The sequence below is a fragment of the Oreochromis aureus genome, linkage group 5 (genome assembly GCF_013358895.1).
Source record: "Oreochromis aureus strain Israel breed Guangdong linkage group 5, ZZ_aureus, whole genome shotgun sequence".
NCBI classification, from domain to species: Eukaryota; Metazoa; Chordata; class Actinopteri; order Cichliformes; family Cichlidae; genus Oreochromis; species Oreochromis aureus.
Genome location: NC_052946.1, coordinates 15,119,448 through 15,140,204, shown reverse-complemented (window position 1 = coordinate 15,140,204; position 20,757 = coordinate 15,119,448). Strand labels below are relative to the sequence as shown.

At 41.7% G+C, this 20,757-nt stretch overlaps 1 protein-coding gene across 4 annotated transcripts in view; it reads left to right on the top strand.

Annotated features, from left to right (window-relative positions):
- Positions 1-379: 379 nt before the first annotated feature.
- LOC116326427 (arf-GAP with coiled-coil, ANK repeat and PH domain-containing protein 3-like) overlaps positions 380-20,757 on the top strand; it is a 58,187-nt gene continuing 37,809 nt past the window's right edge. For all 4 annotated transcript variants that reach the window (XM_039611827.1, XM_039611826.1, XM_031747718.2 and 1 more), the window contains exon 1: positions 380-685. In XM_039611827.1, coding sequence (XP_039467761.1) covers positions 639-685 — 47 coding nt within the window. In that variant the 5' untranslated portion in view covers positions 380-638. The remainder of the gene's footprint in view (positions 686-20,757) is intronic.

Here is a 20,757-nt window from a genome sequence, read left to right as displayed (position 1 = left end):
CAGTCCAAGCTAAAAGCGTAATACAAAAAGGGAAGTTTTAAGACTAATCTTAATATCACAGAGGTTGCCTGTCTCCTGAATCCCAACTGGGAGAATCCACAGGTGAGAGAGGCCTGGAAGCTGAAGGCTCTACCTCCCATTCTACTTTAAAAAACTGCTACAACCACACGTAAGCATGCAGTTTGTAAGCAAAGTGCTCTGTTAGGATAAAGTGGTAGTATGAGGTCTTTAATATCTATCTATCTATCTATCTATCTATCTATCTATCTATCTATCTATCTATCTATCTATCTATCTATCTATCTATCTATCTATCTATCTATCTATCTCCCATGATTCCTTGTGCTCCTCCTGGGTTGTTACGGAAGCTTGTGTCTGCTCAGCGCTCTTCTCTCCTTCTCCGGTGCTCACGGTGCAGCTACGCCTCCCGCCTGTCTGAGCAGCAGCGGCAGTAGTGTAGTAGTAATCTGCGTGCCGCGCACTCGGCTCGCATTTTGTGTCACCGTGCCACCAGAAGAGGGGCGACAGACTGCTGCGCGTCAAGGGGATACCAGTCATCATCCACACGGTTCAAGCTACATCCCGCTGGGGGCAATGACATTGGCAGCCTGACGTGGGAATTAACGAGAAAACGCAAAATGACTGTGGACTTTGAAGAATGTATAAAAGATTCGCCCCGATTCAGGTAGGAGCTCCTCTCGGGCACATAGTAGCTTTGCGCAAAAAATGGCACACCTTCTTTTAGGCTACGGGATTTCTTTTTTCTGAAGGGGGGATAGCACGCTTCGCCCATGCGGAATGTAACGGTGGTATCAACAGGGTGAAATGAAAGGATGTTGAAAGAGCCGGATGGCGATTCTCTATCCATATTTTCGTTATTGCATTTTTATTCACTGATTGTAATTTTCATATGGCATCTTTGTGATACATCAGCTGGATGTGTAATGGTGTGATTTTTTATTTTTTTTTAACGTGGGCTGTGAATCAGCCCAGTGCAAATGAAGAGAGGAGGGACACCCACTGCCACGCACAATGAGGATCCATATTGCCGAAATGTAAAATTACAAGTGGTTTTCTAGTGATCACATCATTCCCTTAACCTTCTTACAAGGGGCACACATACATTTTGAGGGTATAAGGGGATCACTGAAGTACAGTTTGTGTGCAGTCTTTTCTTTAGTCATACAGAAGGGCATGCAGTCCTCTAATGTGTGTCAGTTTGCACAGTGGAGAGGAGAGACCCTTGCAGCAGCTGCAGCAGCACCAACAATAGTGGCCCTGGCTTGCAAAGAAGCAGCAGGGAGTGGAGTACACGCTCTCTGCAAGAAGGGAGTTTGTATCCTGGGCACAAAGCCAGCTGTGCCTCTCCGCTGGAAGTTTGTAGCCTCACTAGGTCCACGTGCCAATCTGGCTGCACTCCTGTACAGGCCAGTGGGGAAGAATAAAAGAAAGCAAGCAACATGTAGGCCAGGAATCCCCTGTTAAATATGCCAGTTAGAGGCGTTGCAGATATGTGGGCATGCCTTCTACTTAGGGTTTTCAACTTAAAGGACCAAATTATGAATTATTTAGTTTGTAGAGAAATAAAAAAATACAATGAATCGGTTATTAAGTCATCCCTCTATATTTCCATGTCAGCATTGGTTGTGTGTTTAGTTGCAGTTCTCTATGTTTGTCATTTTGTTACTTCCCTCTTGCTCTTCCCCTGTGTCTCCCTCTCACAGTCAGCTCATCCGGTTTGTTCACTGTTGTATATGTCCTCAGAATAACAGTTAGTAAATCAAATGAGAAGGCAGGCAGGGAAATGTAAGAAAGAGGGCGAGAGGAGACGGACATCCAGTTGGCTCCATAAATCTCATGCTGATTTATGGATGATAGATGGCTGAGAGAGAATGCCAGGAAGAGAAAGAGAAGCAGAACAGACTCAGAAACTTCCCCTTCTCTCTCCCGGTTCACTGGACGAGTTCCAGACCTGCTGTTTCCTTAGATCGTAGAACACACGTCATGTGTGTTACTGTAATTGTGATAAAGAAGATGGGGATCATTATTTTGTCAGTGCTGTTTGGACCATAGGATGCCTTCACTTTCATGTCCCTGTTCTCCATTCATCAGGATTATTTCAGCTGTAGTCAGCACGGTTAGTTAAGTCACATGTGGAGCTCAGTTTTATGTAACAATCATGCAACATATAGATACTAAAAGAACTACTGGATAAGGGCAGCAGTGCCCAAAGGGCAAATTCATGTGACAAAACTAACAGTGAAAGTGAGGGTGACCCGAGTGACAGTGAGAGGGAGAGACACTCATCTTGAGGACACTGTTGATCATCAAGGGTGATACAGTGTTGCTGTAAGAAGTTTTGAATGAAAACAATGTATGTGTGCTGGTGTTTCACTGAGTGTGTCATAACTTAATCCTAAAGACTGATTTATTTGAAAAATAAAGTGACAGGTCAAAGTTACATGACTAAGCCATCCAATTAAAGATCATCACTGCAGAAATTTCCATTATATTGAAGCGTGTTGTGATCCAGCTGTCTTTCTCCCCCTCCTTGTTGTGTCATTCTGTAGAAACAGAGCAATCCTGTCTATCTTCCCACACACAGCCCTATAAAAGCTCACACACACCCTCTCGCTGCAGGTCTTAACTTGTGCCAGCGCTGTCTCTGTGTAAGCATCACTGAGTGAGCATGAAAGAATTTGGAAAGGTATTCGTGCCGGTGTATCTATAACACACATATTTTTCTTCAGCCTCTGTCTGTATACTGAACTCATCACCAGTGCCCTGCCTCCTATTCACCTGCTCTGTTCATTCATTCTTCAACAAAGCATGTGTGGCTTGTAAATCTGCCTATAGTTGGTGGCAATGATTGATTTAAATCAGATTTCCTGGAGCCACGGCCCTGTTACATGTTTGTTTGCCGTCGCTTCAGTGTTTCTAATCCCAGCACCACTACTGATTCTTTTATTGGTTGATTGGGGAGAAAAAAGTAGGCCTGCACAGGTTTTCAGTGTCACTGCAACAGATTTATTATCTGTGAGTCAGAGAACACAGCGCAGAAAAAGAATAGAAAAAGATCTAAATGTGACTCGGGTGTTCAAAAGCTCCACTGCCAAGTGTTTGTTGTCACTGTATCGCAGGTTAGAACTTTCAGAAAAAACATGCTGGTGTTAAAAAAAGAAAAAAGCTGATAAGCTTAGAGGTGAACAATTCCAGGTGAGTGGACAGTTTGGAACCTGCTACAGCTGATAAGCATCATATTGTGCTTGTGGTTTCATTTGATTCAGATGTTCAGTTGCTAAAACCAAGTGACATAAACATAAATGTTTCGAAACAGCCAAAATGACCGTAAATGGGCGCTTGTTTTACATGTTCGGTAAAAAGGATGCATAACTCCATCTTATATAACATACATTTAGTCCTTTATTTTACTGTTCTGACTGTGTTGTTGTGATATAAGTGATAATATTCAAATGGGTGGGTGTTAGCTGTTGCCTAGCAACAGCTGCTGTAAGCCAGACAACTGAGATCTGGGAGAAAGGAGGACGGAAAATTTAACAATGGACGAGGCGAGTGGGCACCGTGAAAGACATCATCATCATTTTGATTTTCAGTGACAGAGAATTTCTGCTGTCAAAGAAGTGTGTAAAAGTTGAAAAAAACACAACAAAATTAGTGGTGTAATTGAGTTTATTACAGTGGAATTGTTGTTGGATGCCTAAATCCAGTGTCAGAGCGCACTTAGGAATAATATCAAGCTCACAGGAGGTCTGTCTGTGTCATTTGTAAACTATAAATCAAAATGAGAATACTGAATATGGAATAGTGCTTGTTGACTCCAGCAATGGACGTTTTAGGCCATCGTGTACTGAGAAGCGACTGCACCTCTCTGCCTCCCTCGGTTTGACTTTTATCCCACGCACAGCGTATACTCAGCATCAAGCTGTCCAGACAGGTTGAGAGAGGGAGTCAATGGCATTTGAAAAGTGGACACAGCAGATCGAGATGTTCTTTTTGCTAATGTGTCGCACAGACCGAAACTTTATATTTTATTACACAAAACGCAAAATATTTTTAGGACAGGGAAAAACTGAAACCTTGTCAAAACTGCTCCGTCTATAACGGTATGAACAAATCCAGGGTCCATGTATATGAAAATAATTTTCCCATAAGACTGGAGGGATTGTGCTACACTCCACACCTGCGTATCTGTGCAGACTGTTGCCAAACCTGCGTGCCAGTTTACCTCATATTTAAATACTCTCTTCAGGTTTCAGGTAGCTGCATGTCATGTCCCAGTGTAACAGCTGTTATACACATTCTTAACCATATTTCAACAGCAGTTTTGCATGTTCAGAACTTAATTTTGGTGATGGCTTCTCGTGGTCTTGCATGTCGTTCTTTGGCTGGCCATCGGTTTGTGGCGTATCCTTTCAAAGCCTTGAGTCTACATGTTACAGTCACTGACATCCTGGTATTCTGGATCCACAAGAGCCGACATTGAGATGAGAGGGTTGAGTTTCATCAGTTAACACTTGCACTCTTTGTGACTTGGTGAACAAAGTGCATGCACACACTCTATGGATCTGTTATTTAAATTAATTGCACACTGAGTCATATTATTTTTCTGATAGTTGCAACAAAAAATGATCTAAAAGGCACCAAAATCACAAAGTCAGACACAAATACCCTTGTTTTTTTTATGAACACGTGAAAGCTTTAAACATTGTTATTTCTGCTCTGTAGGTGGTTAAGTTGATATTACAGTATCTACAGTTTTCAGTGTTTCAGAGTTAACATGGGTAGTAAAAAAGTGTGTTTTTGAGACAACATGAAAACCCCATAGTCTGAGAAAAAGGGTGTGAATGTTTGCTTTAAGCTCCATGGCCATTACGTTATTATATGTCTGGCCGTTTAGAGCTGGAGGACTCTTATTCAGAAATGAATGTTATTGTAAATCTGTATAGAGAGAGTCCACATGATAATAAATTGTAAAATCATGGAAGTTCAAAAATATCTCAGGTTTATATAACCTGATGGTGAAGTGGATTTGATAAAAGATTTGATGTGTCTGTATAAAAAGAGGCTTTTAGCTGCTCTTATGTGTGATTTCCTACAATTTTTTAAAAGCATGTCTCCATTTATTGGCAGATTAAAGTGCTTTTTGATGCTCTAGTTGTCTGTCTGGTGCCCTGGTTTCTTTAACTGTCTGGATTTTTATTCCCTACCTGCATCACCATTACCTCTAATCCTCTCTCTCTCGCTTTTTTTTTTTTTTTTTTCGACACATCTTGACTTTGCTGTCTGTTTGAGATACTGGGTGCTTATTGTTAAGAGCCTGTGAAATGTGTAAATATGCGTCATGCTGTCTTTGCTAGTCACAGGCGGGAAAATAGCTCTGCTGTTGCCAAGAGTGACCAGTAGGCATTGGCAGGTGTGGACAATACCCTTCTCATCTTGGTATCATGTGTGATGGCAGGAGAGATTCATATCTGTCCCCATCAATGGGAAAATACTCAGTAGTTGTTTGAAGAGTGTGCCAGCGGGCAGGTGTGCCAGCAGAAAACACACAGTTGCATTATTTGCAGAGGTGAACATCACATGGTGACTAACAGCCCAGATGATTTCAGACTGGATGAGAAAATGCATTAAAGTGCTGAATAAGATTACATGTCGACAAAGTAGGTTCTCACTGATAAACTGCACATGTGCAGATGTGATGTTGTCTGGAAAATGTCCCAGGCTTGTACCTGGTTTTAGTTCTAAGCCCAAAATGACCCTGTCTAACTGCTTGTAACCTATTTTGGAGAAAAACATCTTTGAGAGTCACCGTGACCGTTTGAACCATCAGAAATAAAGCTTCTTTACAACTTTCAGTTTTTGGCAAAATGTTTAAAAAGGCTCCAGACTGCTTGCATTAAGTAGCTGATGTCTAGACATTCGTTCCCAAACACTTTCTCTAATGCATCCGTGTACATGGGAGATGAGCAGAGGAAGAAAGGAAACAGCCTGGCTGGCCTGGAATCACTATTCTATTATACAAATACTCTCCATTCATATTAAAATCTAAATAAATGCTGTTTTTCAAGATAAATTCAACATTAATTCTGTCGTTTTTCTTTTCCAGCAGTGTTTGCAACCAAATCTCTTGCATTTAAGCTATAATAAAAGGGATTTTCCCTCCAAGATGGTTTTTTTTTTTACAAGGTATAGGAAGGTCATGCAGCTTACTAATGCTGGACTTGGTCCTACGTGTTGATTATTTATGTATTTTTAATATCCCCTGTTACTAATCTGTGAGCAGACATTAAAGCTAAAGCACTTTTTAAACTGGACAATGGAGTCAATGCAAATAATATTAAAAACGGCTAAATCTGCTTCAGTTTATGTTACCTTTGCCACTGTGATAAAGGTGTGAAGGCATATCAGGACAGGGATAAATCCTATTCCTTCTTCTTGTGATACTTTATTAATACACTGCATCAAAAAATCAGCATTTGTAAAGAACATGTATCTACTCTAGAGTTAGGCAGCCACCAGAGGATGAGCACACTGCAGTCATTAATGGATGGTCAGCAACAATATTCAGGTAAGCTGTAGTGTTTAAGTGATGTTCAGTGGGTACTAAGGGGTACAAAGTTTGACAAAATATCTATTACACAACCCCGCCTTGATCCTTTGATACGATAAAAGCCACAATGAATCCATATTATTCAAGCCCAGTTCTGACCTGAGCATCACATCAGGCTGCGTTTTTTAATCTTCTGATGTCAAGTTGGTGAGTCCGTGTCAGCTGTATCTGCCGTTTCCTGTTCTAAACTCACAGGAGTGGCACCCAGCGTGGTCTTCTGCTGCTGTCGGCTTCAAAGTTAAACATGTTGTGCATTCAGAGATGTTCTTCTGCGTCTGGTTATTCGAGTTATTTCTGCCTTCCTATCAGCTGGAAGCATTCCTTCGACTCTCTTCTGACCTCTGACCTCAGCGAGGCCTTTTCGCCTAGAGAACTGCCGCTCACTGGATAGTTTTCTTTTTTGGACCATTCTCTGTAAACCCTAGAGATGAGTGGGAAAATCCCAGTAGCTCAGCACTGTCTGAAATGTGATTGGTGGAGTAGACTTTTGTGTTGACTGGCAGTTGGACAGATGTCACTAACATAGCGAGTGTATATAATTAGAGATGTTATGCGGTGTTGTTTAGAACAATAAATGTGAGCTTTGCTAATACTGTCTTTGCTCTGGTTCGACCACAGCAGGTTGAGGATGAAGCAGACGGTGCCATGCGATAAACTCCTAATGATGTTAGTGATTAGATCAGGAAACCCTCACCGGAAAGAAATCACTTAGCTATATATTGACCTATTAAACTATTTTAACCTGCAAGTGTTAACAGAAAAAAACATGCAGACTGGCCATAAAAATATCTCGTAACCTCTGTGAGTTTACATAAATATTTTAGTTCCCCCTGGGTGTGTAAAGGTAGCGTCGGCAATGAACTGCAGAAAGCAGGCCGGTCTTGTCAGAAGCTTCACAAACTGTTGTTACAACTTAAGAGGAGTGCAGTTGTTGTGTGTTTTTGTGGCAGCGTGGTCTCGATGTATTGTCTAACCCTCTGACAGGGTGATATGAAGTGCTCTTTTTACTGCATAGAAAGACATCAGGTGAACAAAGAGGGCAGCCCCGCCTCAGTTGTTTTGCATGTGTGCCTTGAATAGATGCCCTTAGATGACTCCAGATTTTTAAAAAAGCGCACTGCTCTCATAAATTAAAGAAATATGACATTGCATATGACGCGAAAAAGGCGACGGCCCCATTTGCCACCTGCACATGTTTGCTGTGTTCAGAAATGTTGTAGCCAGTAATACTGTTCCTGTTTTTGTTTTAGGAAAAGAGTTGTTGACATCCATCGACTTACGAACAGCGTTTCTGCTCATGCAGCAATTTGTTTGTTTGCTTGGAAACATACTGTGCACAGATCGCAGCTGCTGCTCTGCTCACAAATCTGGTATTCCCGCTTTGTTTTGCTCTTACACGACACTTGATGTTTGCAAACGTGCAGGATCCGATTCTTTATTTCAGAGGAGCATAGAAGGATGGAAATCAGTAGCGATAATGATAGGCACTTGAATGGCTTCTGTACTGTGTGGTTTTCATTCTTCTTATCGGATTTGCATTTGTGTCACACATGTGTGTCTGCCTCCCGGCCAGCATGTTGGCAAATCACATCATCTCATATTCCTCTTTCTGCCACCGTGCCAAGCACACAGAAGTTGGGCATGTTCATGAGAACATAGGCCCGTCACGTGTACACATGCAGTGAATCCACGGAGTGCATGTGCTGCTGGGGGACCTATATGAAATAGGATTATCAGTAAACACACTCTGATTAAATCAACTGGATAGCCTACAGACCCTGTTAAAGCTCACACACTATCAGCCTCATACCCTGAGAAGCTCAATACAATTTTCCCTTCTGTAGTGTGAGGGATGAGGAATTACACGAGTGCCTTTGACAAACTGCAGTTTAAAGGACTTACAAGCCTTGGGTCAGAGTACTTCTATGTCCCACTGAAAACAGTTTTTTTAAACCAATTCACAATGGAGTGGCTTTTTTAATTTTAAACATTTTAAGAGGCATCTCCATGGTTGCCGAGGTCATAATGGATGTTGTACAGGAGGATGCTTTAACCGCAGTGCAGTCCTGAATATTCGCAATCAAGCAGGTGCAAGGCTGCTAATTTTAGCTCAACGTCCCCAATTATAAACTTTGTCAGTTATGTGTTTTATCCCATAATATAACGTTATCGATTTTCGATTGAGGCGAGTTAACATAAGTTTGCTCGGCTAACGTAGCATGGTGGCTAACGTAGCATGGTGGCTAACGTAGCATGGTGGTGCATGAGATGAGCCCTCGTGTTTTTAGTATACCCAGAGTATTTTAATTTATTGAATAAAATATCCATATTTTGTGTCCCTGTACGGATACAATATTGCCACATGAAATATCATGATACTGTGCTTTATTACTGTATTTAACATACAGTACAACTGTGCACAAATATCAGGAGAAAGAAAAGATCACATTAAGATCTCTTCGTGGTCCAGCTTACTTCGCCTGACATCTTTCATTTTCTAAATGCCCTCCTGCCTCTCATCTCAAACACAAATTTGACTGAGTTACAAACTGAACTCTAATCCTGATAAAACGCAGAGAAACACAGGCACTATTGTAACCCCCACATTGATTAAGCTGTATCTTAATTCCAGCTCAGTGGACGTGACAGTCAAACAGGCTTTTCTGTAACCCAGAATCCCAAAGTGTAATTATTAATTCTTTGTCTTTGGAAAATAATGCCAATCAAAGTCATAGTTTCTTAATGACTGCGACTTGCAGTTTATTTTGGTCCAGAGAGTAATTACCCAGATCAGAGCCTGAGCAGCTGTGATTGAGCAAGTCCTGATTCATGGTAGAGCTTTAGCAGATTCTCATTTAATCTGGATGACTATAAAGCGCCACTTTAAGGTTTCAGTTTTGCATTTATAGAGCGACGAAGTCTAATAGGCAGTTGATTTAAAGACGTGACGATCAACAGCGTCAGCACGGACACCACGAATCGTCTGAAAACATCATTTCGACAAAGTCTGATTTGTGGCAGATGTGCTGGTCTCATCGGAGTCGAGGGTCACTCCTGTCGTGAGTAAGAAGAGTGAAAAATATGGCACAAAACAGACCTTCTCACAGCTTTCATGCTGTGTCATGGTTTATTGTGAGTAACCTCTCTGTGTAATCATTCAGTCCCTCTAAGATCAGCATTTGGTCTGGGAGTTTGTGCAAATGCTGCCAAGGCCTGTTGAAACTCAAATCAAAACTATTAAGTAAATTGCCGTCGTCTTGTTCCTGGGTTTCTTTCTTCATGTTGGTATTACAAGTCGTTTTCCCAGCAAGAAGCATTTGTCTATCCTTCGACATCCCCCGCAGTTTAAACACATATTTTGCCTCACTTGAGGTGTATTTTTTAGACTCTTCCAGATTCAAAACACAGCTTGCTAGTTTTATGTGTTATGGTAGTTACTTGGGGGGGTTGTTAGCCAAACACGCAGACTGACTTTTGGTTTAACTGGAAGCCATGTTTGAAGAGAGTTCACAATGCAGGAAGTCATTAAATCACATAAGGGGGAAACCAGCTTCACCACTTATGTGTAGTTTCTGGAATGCATTTGTGTTTTCCAGACTTTTTGTACAGAAAGCTGCACATGAAACCTTGGGGCACCGTATATGTATGGACAGAAGCATGTAGCTGTACAAACACGCACATTAAAGACACAATCTGGTACCACAATGTGACATGACAAGGTGATTTTCTGCAGGGTTAAAGGGTCAGTGGTTTCTCACACTTCAAATCAACATTTTGTCTCCAAGCTACTTGAAACATAAAAAAGTGGTCTTAAAATTGTGTTTTTTGTACAGAAAGAAATAAAACTTTTGACTTCGTGGTGGCTTTCTGTGTGCCGGGGGTTTTATACACAGTTTTGCATTTTTTTTTTTATACGCTGCAGTTGAAATAGCCGTACATGTTTTTGTTTTGTTTCCTCAACTTGAAAACATTTTTTTAAGCCAGGATAAACCACTTAACAACTTCCATAAAATTTAAAGGCTAGTCTTCACTGTTTACATCCTGTTGAGGGGACTCGCATCGAAACCTAAGAGGCTGTTCCACAAGACTGTCGACGCAGTCGGTCTTCCGATGTTTATCTGTCTATAATTCTGGATCGTAGCTAGCCAAAGAAATCGCCGGCTCTGACGTCGGCAAGACTAATGTTTGTGTTAATGTAAAAAGAGTAATTTAAGCTACAAGTGCGTGTTTGTCGTCTACACACAACGTGGGAATTATCTGGTGTCGCGGGGCTCCGTGCCTTCGATAAACAGCCCAACTGGTTCAACCAAGTGGCATCCAAAAGACAGGAAGGGAGAGAAAAAAGTTGGGAAATCTTTGTGTGCACGCCCATCAGTCGTCTTGTTGTGGTTGCTCTCCTCTTCTTCACCTTTATCCTTCTTTTTCCTCACTGTACTCTGTCCTCCAGCCTCCTGTATTGGCAATGTGCGGAGTGGATATGAATCAGTGACAGCACAGCAGCAGCAAGACTGACTGAGTTTCAGTATGCTGCCTGAGTCTGTTTTTGCACTGGTTCTAGTTAAAAGACGGGAATGTAGCATGACTGGAAGGATGATCGATGACTAAACATACAGGGGCGATGACTGATGGCCGGATGTTTGTAGTGGAGGGCGAATATAGAGGAAGAAAGATGGTCCAAAGGGATGGAGTGGACTCAGCGCACCCAGAGGAAGAAAGACAAAAAAAATGGAGACAGATTAATGGCAGCACATACAGACACATAACCGTGTATAAAAACCCACGGTGGTAAAATTTCCCAGAAAAGTATCTTAAAAACACAGAGGACAGCTTCCCCAGTCTCACAATCATCCTGTTCAACTAGAATAGAAGGTGTTTGTGTTTGCATGTCTCGCTCTTACATCTGGGGTCCACTTGAGCAGCTGGTTCAGATTTGGCCCAACTTTCTCTGCCTTGGTTTTAATTGTGCACACTTGGCTTTATGAACAGTAGTTTTCTTTTGTGTCAGATTATTAGTTTATACTTTGATAGGCTGTTTGTTCTTCCTGTTTACTCTCATGTCTTACTCAGCCCTCACGCTCTTCCTCCACCCACAATCCTGCTGTCCCTCACACCAAATGTGTCAAAATTTTAGACCACCGATACAAACTTCCAGTGCCTTTAGTAAATAGCACAAATCACATAGTTAAGATTTGTTTATTTTTCCTTGTTCTTACTCTCTCCAATCTCAGCTACAGTCTGTTGAGACATGCATATCTGACCGTTTCCATCAGGTTGTTGATGCTGGCTTGCCGTGTGTTTGGCGCCCCACCAGCCCCGATCCTCGCTGAATCCGTACACCCCTGCAGTGCTGAAACCACAAGTGTGATTGACAAGCCAGTCTTGAGGGACATGAAAAGAAACCGGAACACTGTTTGCCCTTTCTTGGACACTGATGGATTCCCTAGTCATGTTTCCCATCTTTACATTCTTCAGCCTGCATCCGTGCCTGAGATCCCTGAGGAATTCCTTGCAACCAAATGAAAATATTCCCATCTGCCATGTCAGCAGTCCCACAGTTTCTTGGATTCATAAATCCCCCCCCTGCAAAGTCACATAAGCATGCACTCTTTCACGAAAAGAGTGGATCTTTCCATTTGTTCAGTGGTTTGCCCACTGCGTACAAGTGGCAAGTAAAAAAATCACAACAGCTGAACCACATTCATCAGATTATAACGGCAATTGATCTTAAAACAGGAAGGGAGGAAGGCAGACTGTGTCATATATTGCTTTGGTATGAGGGTGTAGGGATATGGGGGGTATCATGGTGCGTACGTGTGTGTGTGTGTGTGTGTGTGTGTGTGTGTGTGTGTGTGTGTGTGTGTGTGTGTGTGTGTGTGTGTATGTGACATAGACAGATGTAGCTAGCTGAACAGGGTGGTTCTGTCAGAGAGATTTGGCCTGGAGAGCAGGAAGATTAAGGTTCAGCTCTATATGAAACAATAGGTTTCATGGTGACTGCAACTTGTAGTCTACTTTGTACTAGAGTGTAGAAAACCAGATTAGAGTTAAGGCGTCACTTTGACTGCAGCCAAGCACAGTTTTCTCCCACAGTTTCTGAAACCACATCACATAAAAACTAGCTTTGTTAATTTAAAGTGTTCAATAATTACTGTACAGTCTGCTGACAGTTTTTGAGGTCTAACTCGGGCCAGTCATATAATTAAATTTCATAAATGTTATGTCACCCTACTGCAGTCAAAATGCTCGCATCACAACAAGTCAGCTACATGGGAGCAGATAAGCGATGATCTTAGCTGGCCTGTTCATTCTAAAATGTTAAGCTCTGAACTGAAGGCATCAGCTGTGTCAGAAGTCCATGTGTATTTACTACATCATTACCAACATGTTAACATTTGATTTGTAAAATATAATTAATAAATCTTTCTAGCACTGAGCTTTATAGGTTAAACCACAACACTTCACTTGCATACTCACGCTGTCTGTCCCAGATTTGTTTCTCTTGCTGTCTCAATGAGCGAGGCTCTTGCGTAAGACCACCCCGAGCGTTAATGTAAACCTGTCTCTTCATTCTGTCTCACCCAGTGGACTTTCCCTCCACTTCATCATCCTGCTACACTTCTTTTCCACCACAACAACAGCAATCAACGATGTAATAATGCAATCGTGTGAGGTGTTGTAATCTTGTTTTTTCGACCGCCGTCGTAGTGTTGGATAAGGACAATGCTTCGGTAGTCCGGTATTAGCAACAACAACAACAACAAAAAAAATCTGGCCTTGTGGTTTTGCTGTTGCTTCATTCGGAGATAATGGCTATAATTTGGACTGAAAGAAAAACGCTGGCCATTTGGAATTACAGTGACAGAATTTGTTCAGCAGTGTTCATTAGATGCATAAATGTTTACCCCAAACTAAATTTGTCTGGACTGTGAGCTCACTTTGTCTACGCTGCGTCTTCAGCGGATTCCATTCCCATCTTTACATCGCACGTACACACGCGCGATTGTTTGTGTGCATGTGAGAGAGTTATTTAACTGCTTGTTGACTGGTCATTTGGAATTTGAAGAATATGGGGATGACTGATTCAAGTTTCCGAGTGGGTAACCGTGGGTGCTTTCTCACATGTTAGTGCATGATAACGGATCCTCTGCCGCTTGTTTTAAGTGAGGGTGCAAGAGGCAAGACACAAGACAACCATCCAGTGGTAAATTTTCCACACATACCCTGTACCTGCTCTATTGTAATATGGGCTTATTTGGACATTGCATGTGAAGGTTTGGGCAGGTTAACCTTATCTAACTAAGTCTTAAGAGTTACAGTCTCACATGCAGCTCCTTGCAGCGCGCGTGTGAAACCAACTGATGACTTTGTCAAGACTGAGGTCATCAGTGTTTGCTGACAGGCTCCAGTGATGTAAGAAATAATAATCTCTGTAGGTAAACAAAACTCTGACAAGTCGTTTCACAGTCAATTCAGCTTGAAAGCTGACGGTCAATCAGATATAGCCAAACGTTAATAAATGCTGATGTGCTTGGAATAGCAGCAGCTACTCAAACTGCAGCAGACGAATGAGAACTCTGTCATTCAGTTACTTTTGCCATAAATAAACGTCTAATCTGTGCATGCTCTGTGAGCCCAATCGCACTTTATAATTACAGTACGCTGAAAGACATCCCAGCACAAATTGGTTTAAAAGCATAATATTTCCTGGACTGGTAGCCAATGTGTCACAGAGTTCATGTAGGGGAAGTCTGACTCCTGAGTGTGACCCTTCCATTTAACTGAACTGCTTTTGTTTTGTTTTTTTTAGCACTGTTGGCTCAGACCAAGAAGGTCCTGAGTTTGAATCCACCATCTGTTCGAGGCCTTTCAGTTTGCATGTTTGCTTATTCTCTGTTGGTTCTCGAGCTTTCTCCCACAGTCCAAAGCCATGCAGTGCGGTTACGTTAATTGGTGATTCTAAATTGCCCTTAAGCAAATTAAGGGATGGTTGTTTGTCTCTCTGTGTTAGCCCTGCAACTGACTGGCGACCTGTCCAGAGTGCACCGCGCCTTTCGCCCTATGCCAACTGGGATAGGCTCCAGCCCTGGATAAGAACTGGATAAGCAGAAGAAAATGGATGAATTTGTTTTTTAGGAATAAATAAAAACGCAAGCAGGTGTAGTAGAGGTGGGCAGATAGTAACAATACAAAGATAACAGCATAATTTTAAAATGTTTTGTCTTCCAAAATATCTTTACACATGACACAAGGATACAGTAACCTACCACAGGAGTCCTGTATATCCAGTCAGAGCGCATCAATGTGCTGCAGCCAAAGCAAGGAAACTAAAACCAGACCTGGCGGTATTTTTTGGAAAAAATCGACTTGCGTGAGTGATCATTGCCGACCGGGTGTTTGGCAGTGACAGACCATTCTTAAATGGATAAAAGTGTAAATCTGTGGTTGTTTCCTCTTTGGCACATCTGACTAATGTGTCAGCAGCAGCCTTATTCCACTGATGTTCAGTCAGAGCTGCCAAAGATAACACCGGGAAAGCAGTCTCTTGTGCAGAGCTGAGTTATTTCCTCTTTTGCACAACTGTTTCAAAGAGGCATCTCCTCTCTCTCACACATGTTCTCAATAAAATGCACACACGTGCACGCAGAGCCATAAATAAACACCTTAGGTTAGAGCATAAATGTGTTTCTGTCAGTGTGGGAAGCAAGATGTGATCAGATATTACCACGAGTTATCACACTGCTTTACCTGACAGTGCTTTTACCAAGCCTTACCTGGTGATCAAGTGGGGAAAAACCTAAACATTGTGCTTGAAGGAATTCATGTACAAGTGAGCTTTTCTGGCAAATGTGTGCTGTAGCTGGTTGATTCAGGCCCAAGACTGATACTGTATGTCTCACTGTATGTTGTGTTGATGTCTCTCTAAATTTCTTTGGAACTAGCCAATAGATACAGAGGGCATAAGTGCAAACAAAAATATCAGCTAAGACCAAAATATCTTGAACGCTGAGTTCAGTTTCAATTTCCACACCCAGGTCTGATTACTGCCAGACCTCTTGCTCAAGCAGAACCTGTCTGACAAAGTGACTTGGCTAAAAGAGCTTAAAAAGCAACAGATCATGCCATGATCAAAATAAATTGAACAACTGATGAGCCTTTGACAGCCTGTAAAGTGTTATAAAGCCATTTCTAAGGCTTTGGGACTTCAGTGAACCACAGCGAGAGCCATTGTCCACAAACTGAGAAAATATGGATCCGCATTGAACCTTCCCTGGAGTGACCGGTCTACCAAAATTACTCCAAGAGCACTTTGACAACTCATCCAGGAGGTCACAAAAGAACCCAAAACAAGATCTAAAGTGCTGCAGACCTCACTTGTCTCAGTTAAGGTCAGAGCTCGTGATTCAACAATAAGAAAGAGATGGCATCCATGGGAGAGCTCCAAGGAGAAAACCACTGCTGACCAAAAACAGGACAAAGTTTCGTCTCACATTCGCCAAAAACCATCTTGATGATAAAGACTTTTGGAGAAAAATTCTGTGAACTGACAAGACAAAAGCTGAACTTTTTGAAAGGGTTGAGTCCTGTTACATCTGGTGTAAAACTAACACAGTATTTCATAAAAAGAGCATCATACCAATAGTCAGACATGGTGGTGGTAGTGTGACGGTCTGGGGCTGCTGTGCTACTTCGGGACCTGGACAACTTGCCATAATTGATGGAACTGTGAAAGCTGTTCTCTGCCAGAAAATCCTGTCTGACCATCCGTTTGTTCCTTAATGCTAAAGCTCACTTGGCTTATGCAGCAAGACAACAGTCATTAAAAAATGGCTTAAAAAACAAAGAAACAAAAACCCCAAAGGTTTTGGAGTGGCTAGGTCAAATTCTGGACTGGAATTCAATCCAGCATCCTTGGCATGACCTTAAGCAGGCCTTTTGTGCTATGCGCAGCTTATCTATATATACCTATAAGCATGCGTGTGTGCATTTCTGGGGTGGAACAAAAAGCAAGCCTTATCAATGCCAAACATTCATTAAGAATGGAATTATCTGTTGCCCTGTGTAACAAAAACACACGCTTTGTGTTTAACAAAGCCCAAGGAAGGAATGCACACTTAGCTTACCTGTAAGCCTCTCTGTATCCGTCAGCTAATATCTGTATTGTTTCTTCTACCGTTGAATATAAATATTATACAACCCAGTTGAGCACAGTTAGGGATGACTTTTTTCTTTTTTGAATAATAGTTTCTACATCTTGTATTTGATAACACAAACATCAAGCATTTTTTGCATTTGCATTAACTTGCATTTACAGGAGGCTTTTTCCACCATCTTAATGTACTCCATCTGTTTTGATTTACAGTAAAGGTCTAAATGACAATGTGCACTTTCATTCTGATTTAGTTTCTTTTTTTGGACTTCAGCTCCAGGCAAGTGGGGGATGTGATACATATCTTGGTTAGTCACTGGTTAGTCATCACAGCAGCATAATATCAGTTGATGCTGTAACTGTGCAGTGAAAATATGTTTTACAGTAGAAAAACTGTGCTTTCAGAATTCATTAGTGTGTTTAGGCAACAGAAAGCTATATTAGACAGGTAGGTTTAATGTTGTAGCTGAGCAGTAAGGCTAATGCAGGCGCCTGGTTTCAAGTCCTCCCCGGGCCATTTCCTGGGTGTCACTCAAGTTGCTCTCTATTAGCAATAATGACTACACCCTGTGCTATCCTGTCAAATAAAGGCCAAAAAAGTCCTAAAGAAATATTGTGACTGGTATATACAAGACATTCAATGTATAGAGGCACATTTGAAAGAGAGACAGCTCTATACGAACACTGTTCCTCTGTAGGAATAGCAGTCCAACTGAACTGTGTGTGTCTTTTTGCAGTGACTAATGGAGAGCCATGTTATCCACTGAATACAGTTTTTTGTGTCTGTCTGAGAAAAGAGGCTTTCCAAGACATCCTTACATTTATCACACTTTGCATTCATTCCCTCCCGGACAAATGCACAGATGTAAATATTTAGCTGTGGCCTTAACAAAAGACGCTCTGCAGGTCACTGCTGTCTGTTGCACATTCTTCTCTAAAGAGGATAGCCAATATCTGTCTGCTCCTGTATTATCTTCAAGTGTGACTCCATTTCTGCTGTCTGCTACTCCTCTGTCATCCCTCACTGTGAACTGGCTCTGGGTGGGATGGATGCAAAGAGCACAGAAGCAAAAGAGCCCTGGGAACAAAGTGCTTTTAAACCACAGGGGTCTTCTTCCTCCTCTGCATTTCTCATGTAAGCTGCATCAGTGTGCGTGTCGCCCGCTGCTAACACCCCGCTGCGAGGTCAGCGAAGGTTAAAGAGTTTAGAGATTTGGATAAATGTGCAGTCCTGCTATTATACTGTCCTTTTAGGCTTCCTGCTGATTTCAGACTGTGTTGGGAGCGCTACTATCTCTTTTATGTTTTAACTTTTTTTTTTAGAGCAGTAGCATCATAGTTTTTCCGACTCAAATACCGCACTTCCTAGACTTTGCTGTATCTAAGTTTCTTGGGAAGCAATCTTCCTCTGACTCTCGTGTATTCCTCTAACCCCATAATGTGAGAAGAATCTGTAGTTTAACATGTCCTGTCATGCAGGGGATGTACACATAAGATAAAAGACACAGTAACAGAATATAGGGCAGGTAGAGGACAAGGCTAAAAGTTCATGGAAATAAATGTTTATTTCGTTTTTCCAGTGACTGGACATGGAACGTAAAGACCAATTTAAATTATTGGACGAATCCAAACGTGATAGAAAGTCTGTCATGTGATGTTACTGGAAAGCGAAACTGTGAGTTCACATTCTTCTGGGTGTTAACAAAGCATGATCAGACTTTTTCTTCAGGCCTAAAAATGCCCCACTCCACCCAGGGCACACCTCTCCTCCACTTGGACAAAGGGCTCATGGGTGTGCGTGTGACCGGGAAGTGTGTTGCCTTTTGTCGGATTTAAATTTGGTTGGGTTGCGCGTGTGTTCGCTGCGTGCAAATGCATTTCCATATATGTATCATACCTAGATTGCATGTCATCAGCTTTGTGTTGTATTGTTTCTTCCTATTCTTTTCTTCCTGTCTGCCAACAATACAGAAGTAACTGATGACCAAATCTAGGCCACTTTTACTGATAAAGGCTCGGGCTCCCAGATATAGATTAACCCTAGTCACGGATGATAAACGTTTTTAAGTGGAGGTTTTCATTCATCTTTTTTTTCAGTCTAGGACTAGCCTTGTTCTCTCTCTTTGGGAAACCTGCTGAAAGAGTTAGAGTGAATGTGCAGAAGGTTTGGCACCACTTTTATGCACAGTATGGATGCATATTATGATCAGCAGACTCAAGGGAGACTTTCTTTCCTGCATCTCTTTAAATATGAAATGTTGTTTCATAAAGCAGATCATGGTGTGTACTCTTTCTAGCTTTCGGCTTTAAGATTTTCTGGAAACAGTGGAAACAATTAGTGTCACTTGATGATGATGTAATTCTGGCTGCATTTTTCAGCAGAATGGCTTCCTGTGGAACTCAGTTTTCTGTTTCTTACTTGCTCTCCTCTTCTGTTGGCAAGAAAAGCAACAAAAAAAAAATTGCACTTTCCAAGCAAAATCTGTTCCACCTGGCACGAGTCTTGATACAAGACATTAGAGAAAAATGATTTTTGTCTGCTTCACACTCGGTATAAGAGATTTTCCAGCTCACTTCCTGCTGGCCTGTAGCTGGAATGTACTCTGGAATGAGATAATGACGTTTCCACATCCCAGACTGCTTCGGCAGAAACATTTAGAAATGCAGTGTGTTTATAGTGTGAGGTGTACAGAATGACGGCTTATGAATAATCATAACAGAGATACATTATATTTGTTGAATGTCTTTTGGGGAATTTTTTTTTAATTGATGTTAGCACGGAGGTGGTCTGACAGCTGGTGGGAAACAGGGAAACTTCTCTTCTCTCCTTGAGTGAATTTGTGGAGGTCTTTATGTTGCATTATACAGCTACTGCATGACTGCATGAAGCATTGTTCTTCTCCATTAAAAAATGGCCTGTATTTGTATAGCGCTTTACTAGTCCCTAAGGACCCCAAAGCGCTACAACAACTATTCCTGCCAATAATTCAAAGGCATAATCCAAAAGATGAATGATATACTGGTGAGACAGATGGTGAAAATCACACTAAATGAATTAATAAAAGGCGCAATGTTAGGTTTTCCTGTTTTAAAGGAAAGTGTGACATTTTCTGAAACACTGCTTATGCCACAGGCTCTTAACCCTTTTTACCATGAGCCTGGGGGTGGGCCCGTTTTAAGAGTGCTCTTTAAATGACCATAACTCTTATTACTGTTTGTAATGTTCTTTCTTAAATTATATTTAACTGCATTTAAATATTGTTGCATAATGAATGGCTGCAAATGCTTGAAGCTAAGCATTGTGAAAAGTTGACAGGTTTCTGTTCACTGAAACGCTAGTGCTTTTAATTTGCTGATCATCCAGTGTTGACATTGTATTGTAGCTGTAATGTCATGTTCTGCCCTAATAACCCTGCTCTTTGTTTATTCCAGTGTGTTTATAATTTGTGATTTGCTCGTGTAATTTAGACGGCTATGGCTGTGACACCATAGGTGCAGTGGGTTATTTTCTGTGTTAGCCATTTTTTCGCACTTCAACTTTTCTGACTTTTTTTTTTTTTTTTTTTTACTAGTTTTGCATTTGGCTTGGGTCAGTGTAACTGGGCCCTACAGAGGTTGCACAGGTAGTCCAAATCCTCCAGGACAGCACATCAGTATGATGCCAGATGTTTTGCTGTATTTAAGCATGGAGGAGATTCCAGGAGACAGGCATTTACTGGACAGGACCACAGAAGGTCCTTAACCCATCAGCAGGACCGCTATTTTCTTTGGACTCATGTCAGTTCCCTCGCTGATGTAATAAATCCTGGGTTCCTCCTGGTGCACAACAATACCCAGCCTAATGTTGCATCAGTATCCAGTTCCTGGAGGATGAGCTAAATTGATACCATTGACTGGCCCCCATGCTTGCCTGAACTAAATCCAATAGCACACCTCTGGGACATTATTTGTTGGTCCATCAAGTTCCACCTCAGAGTCT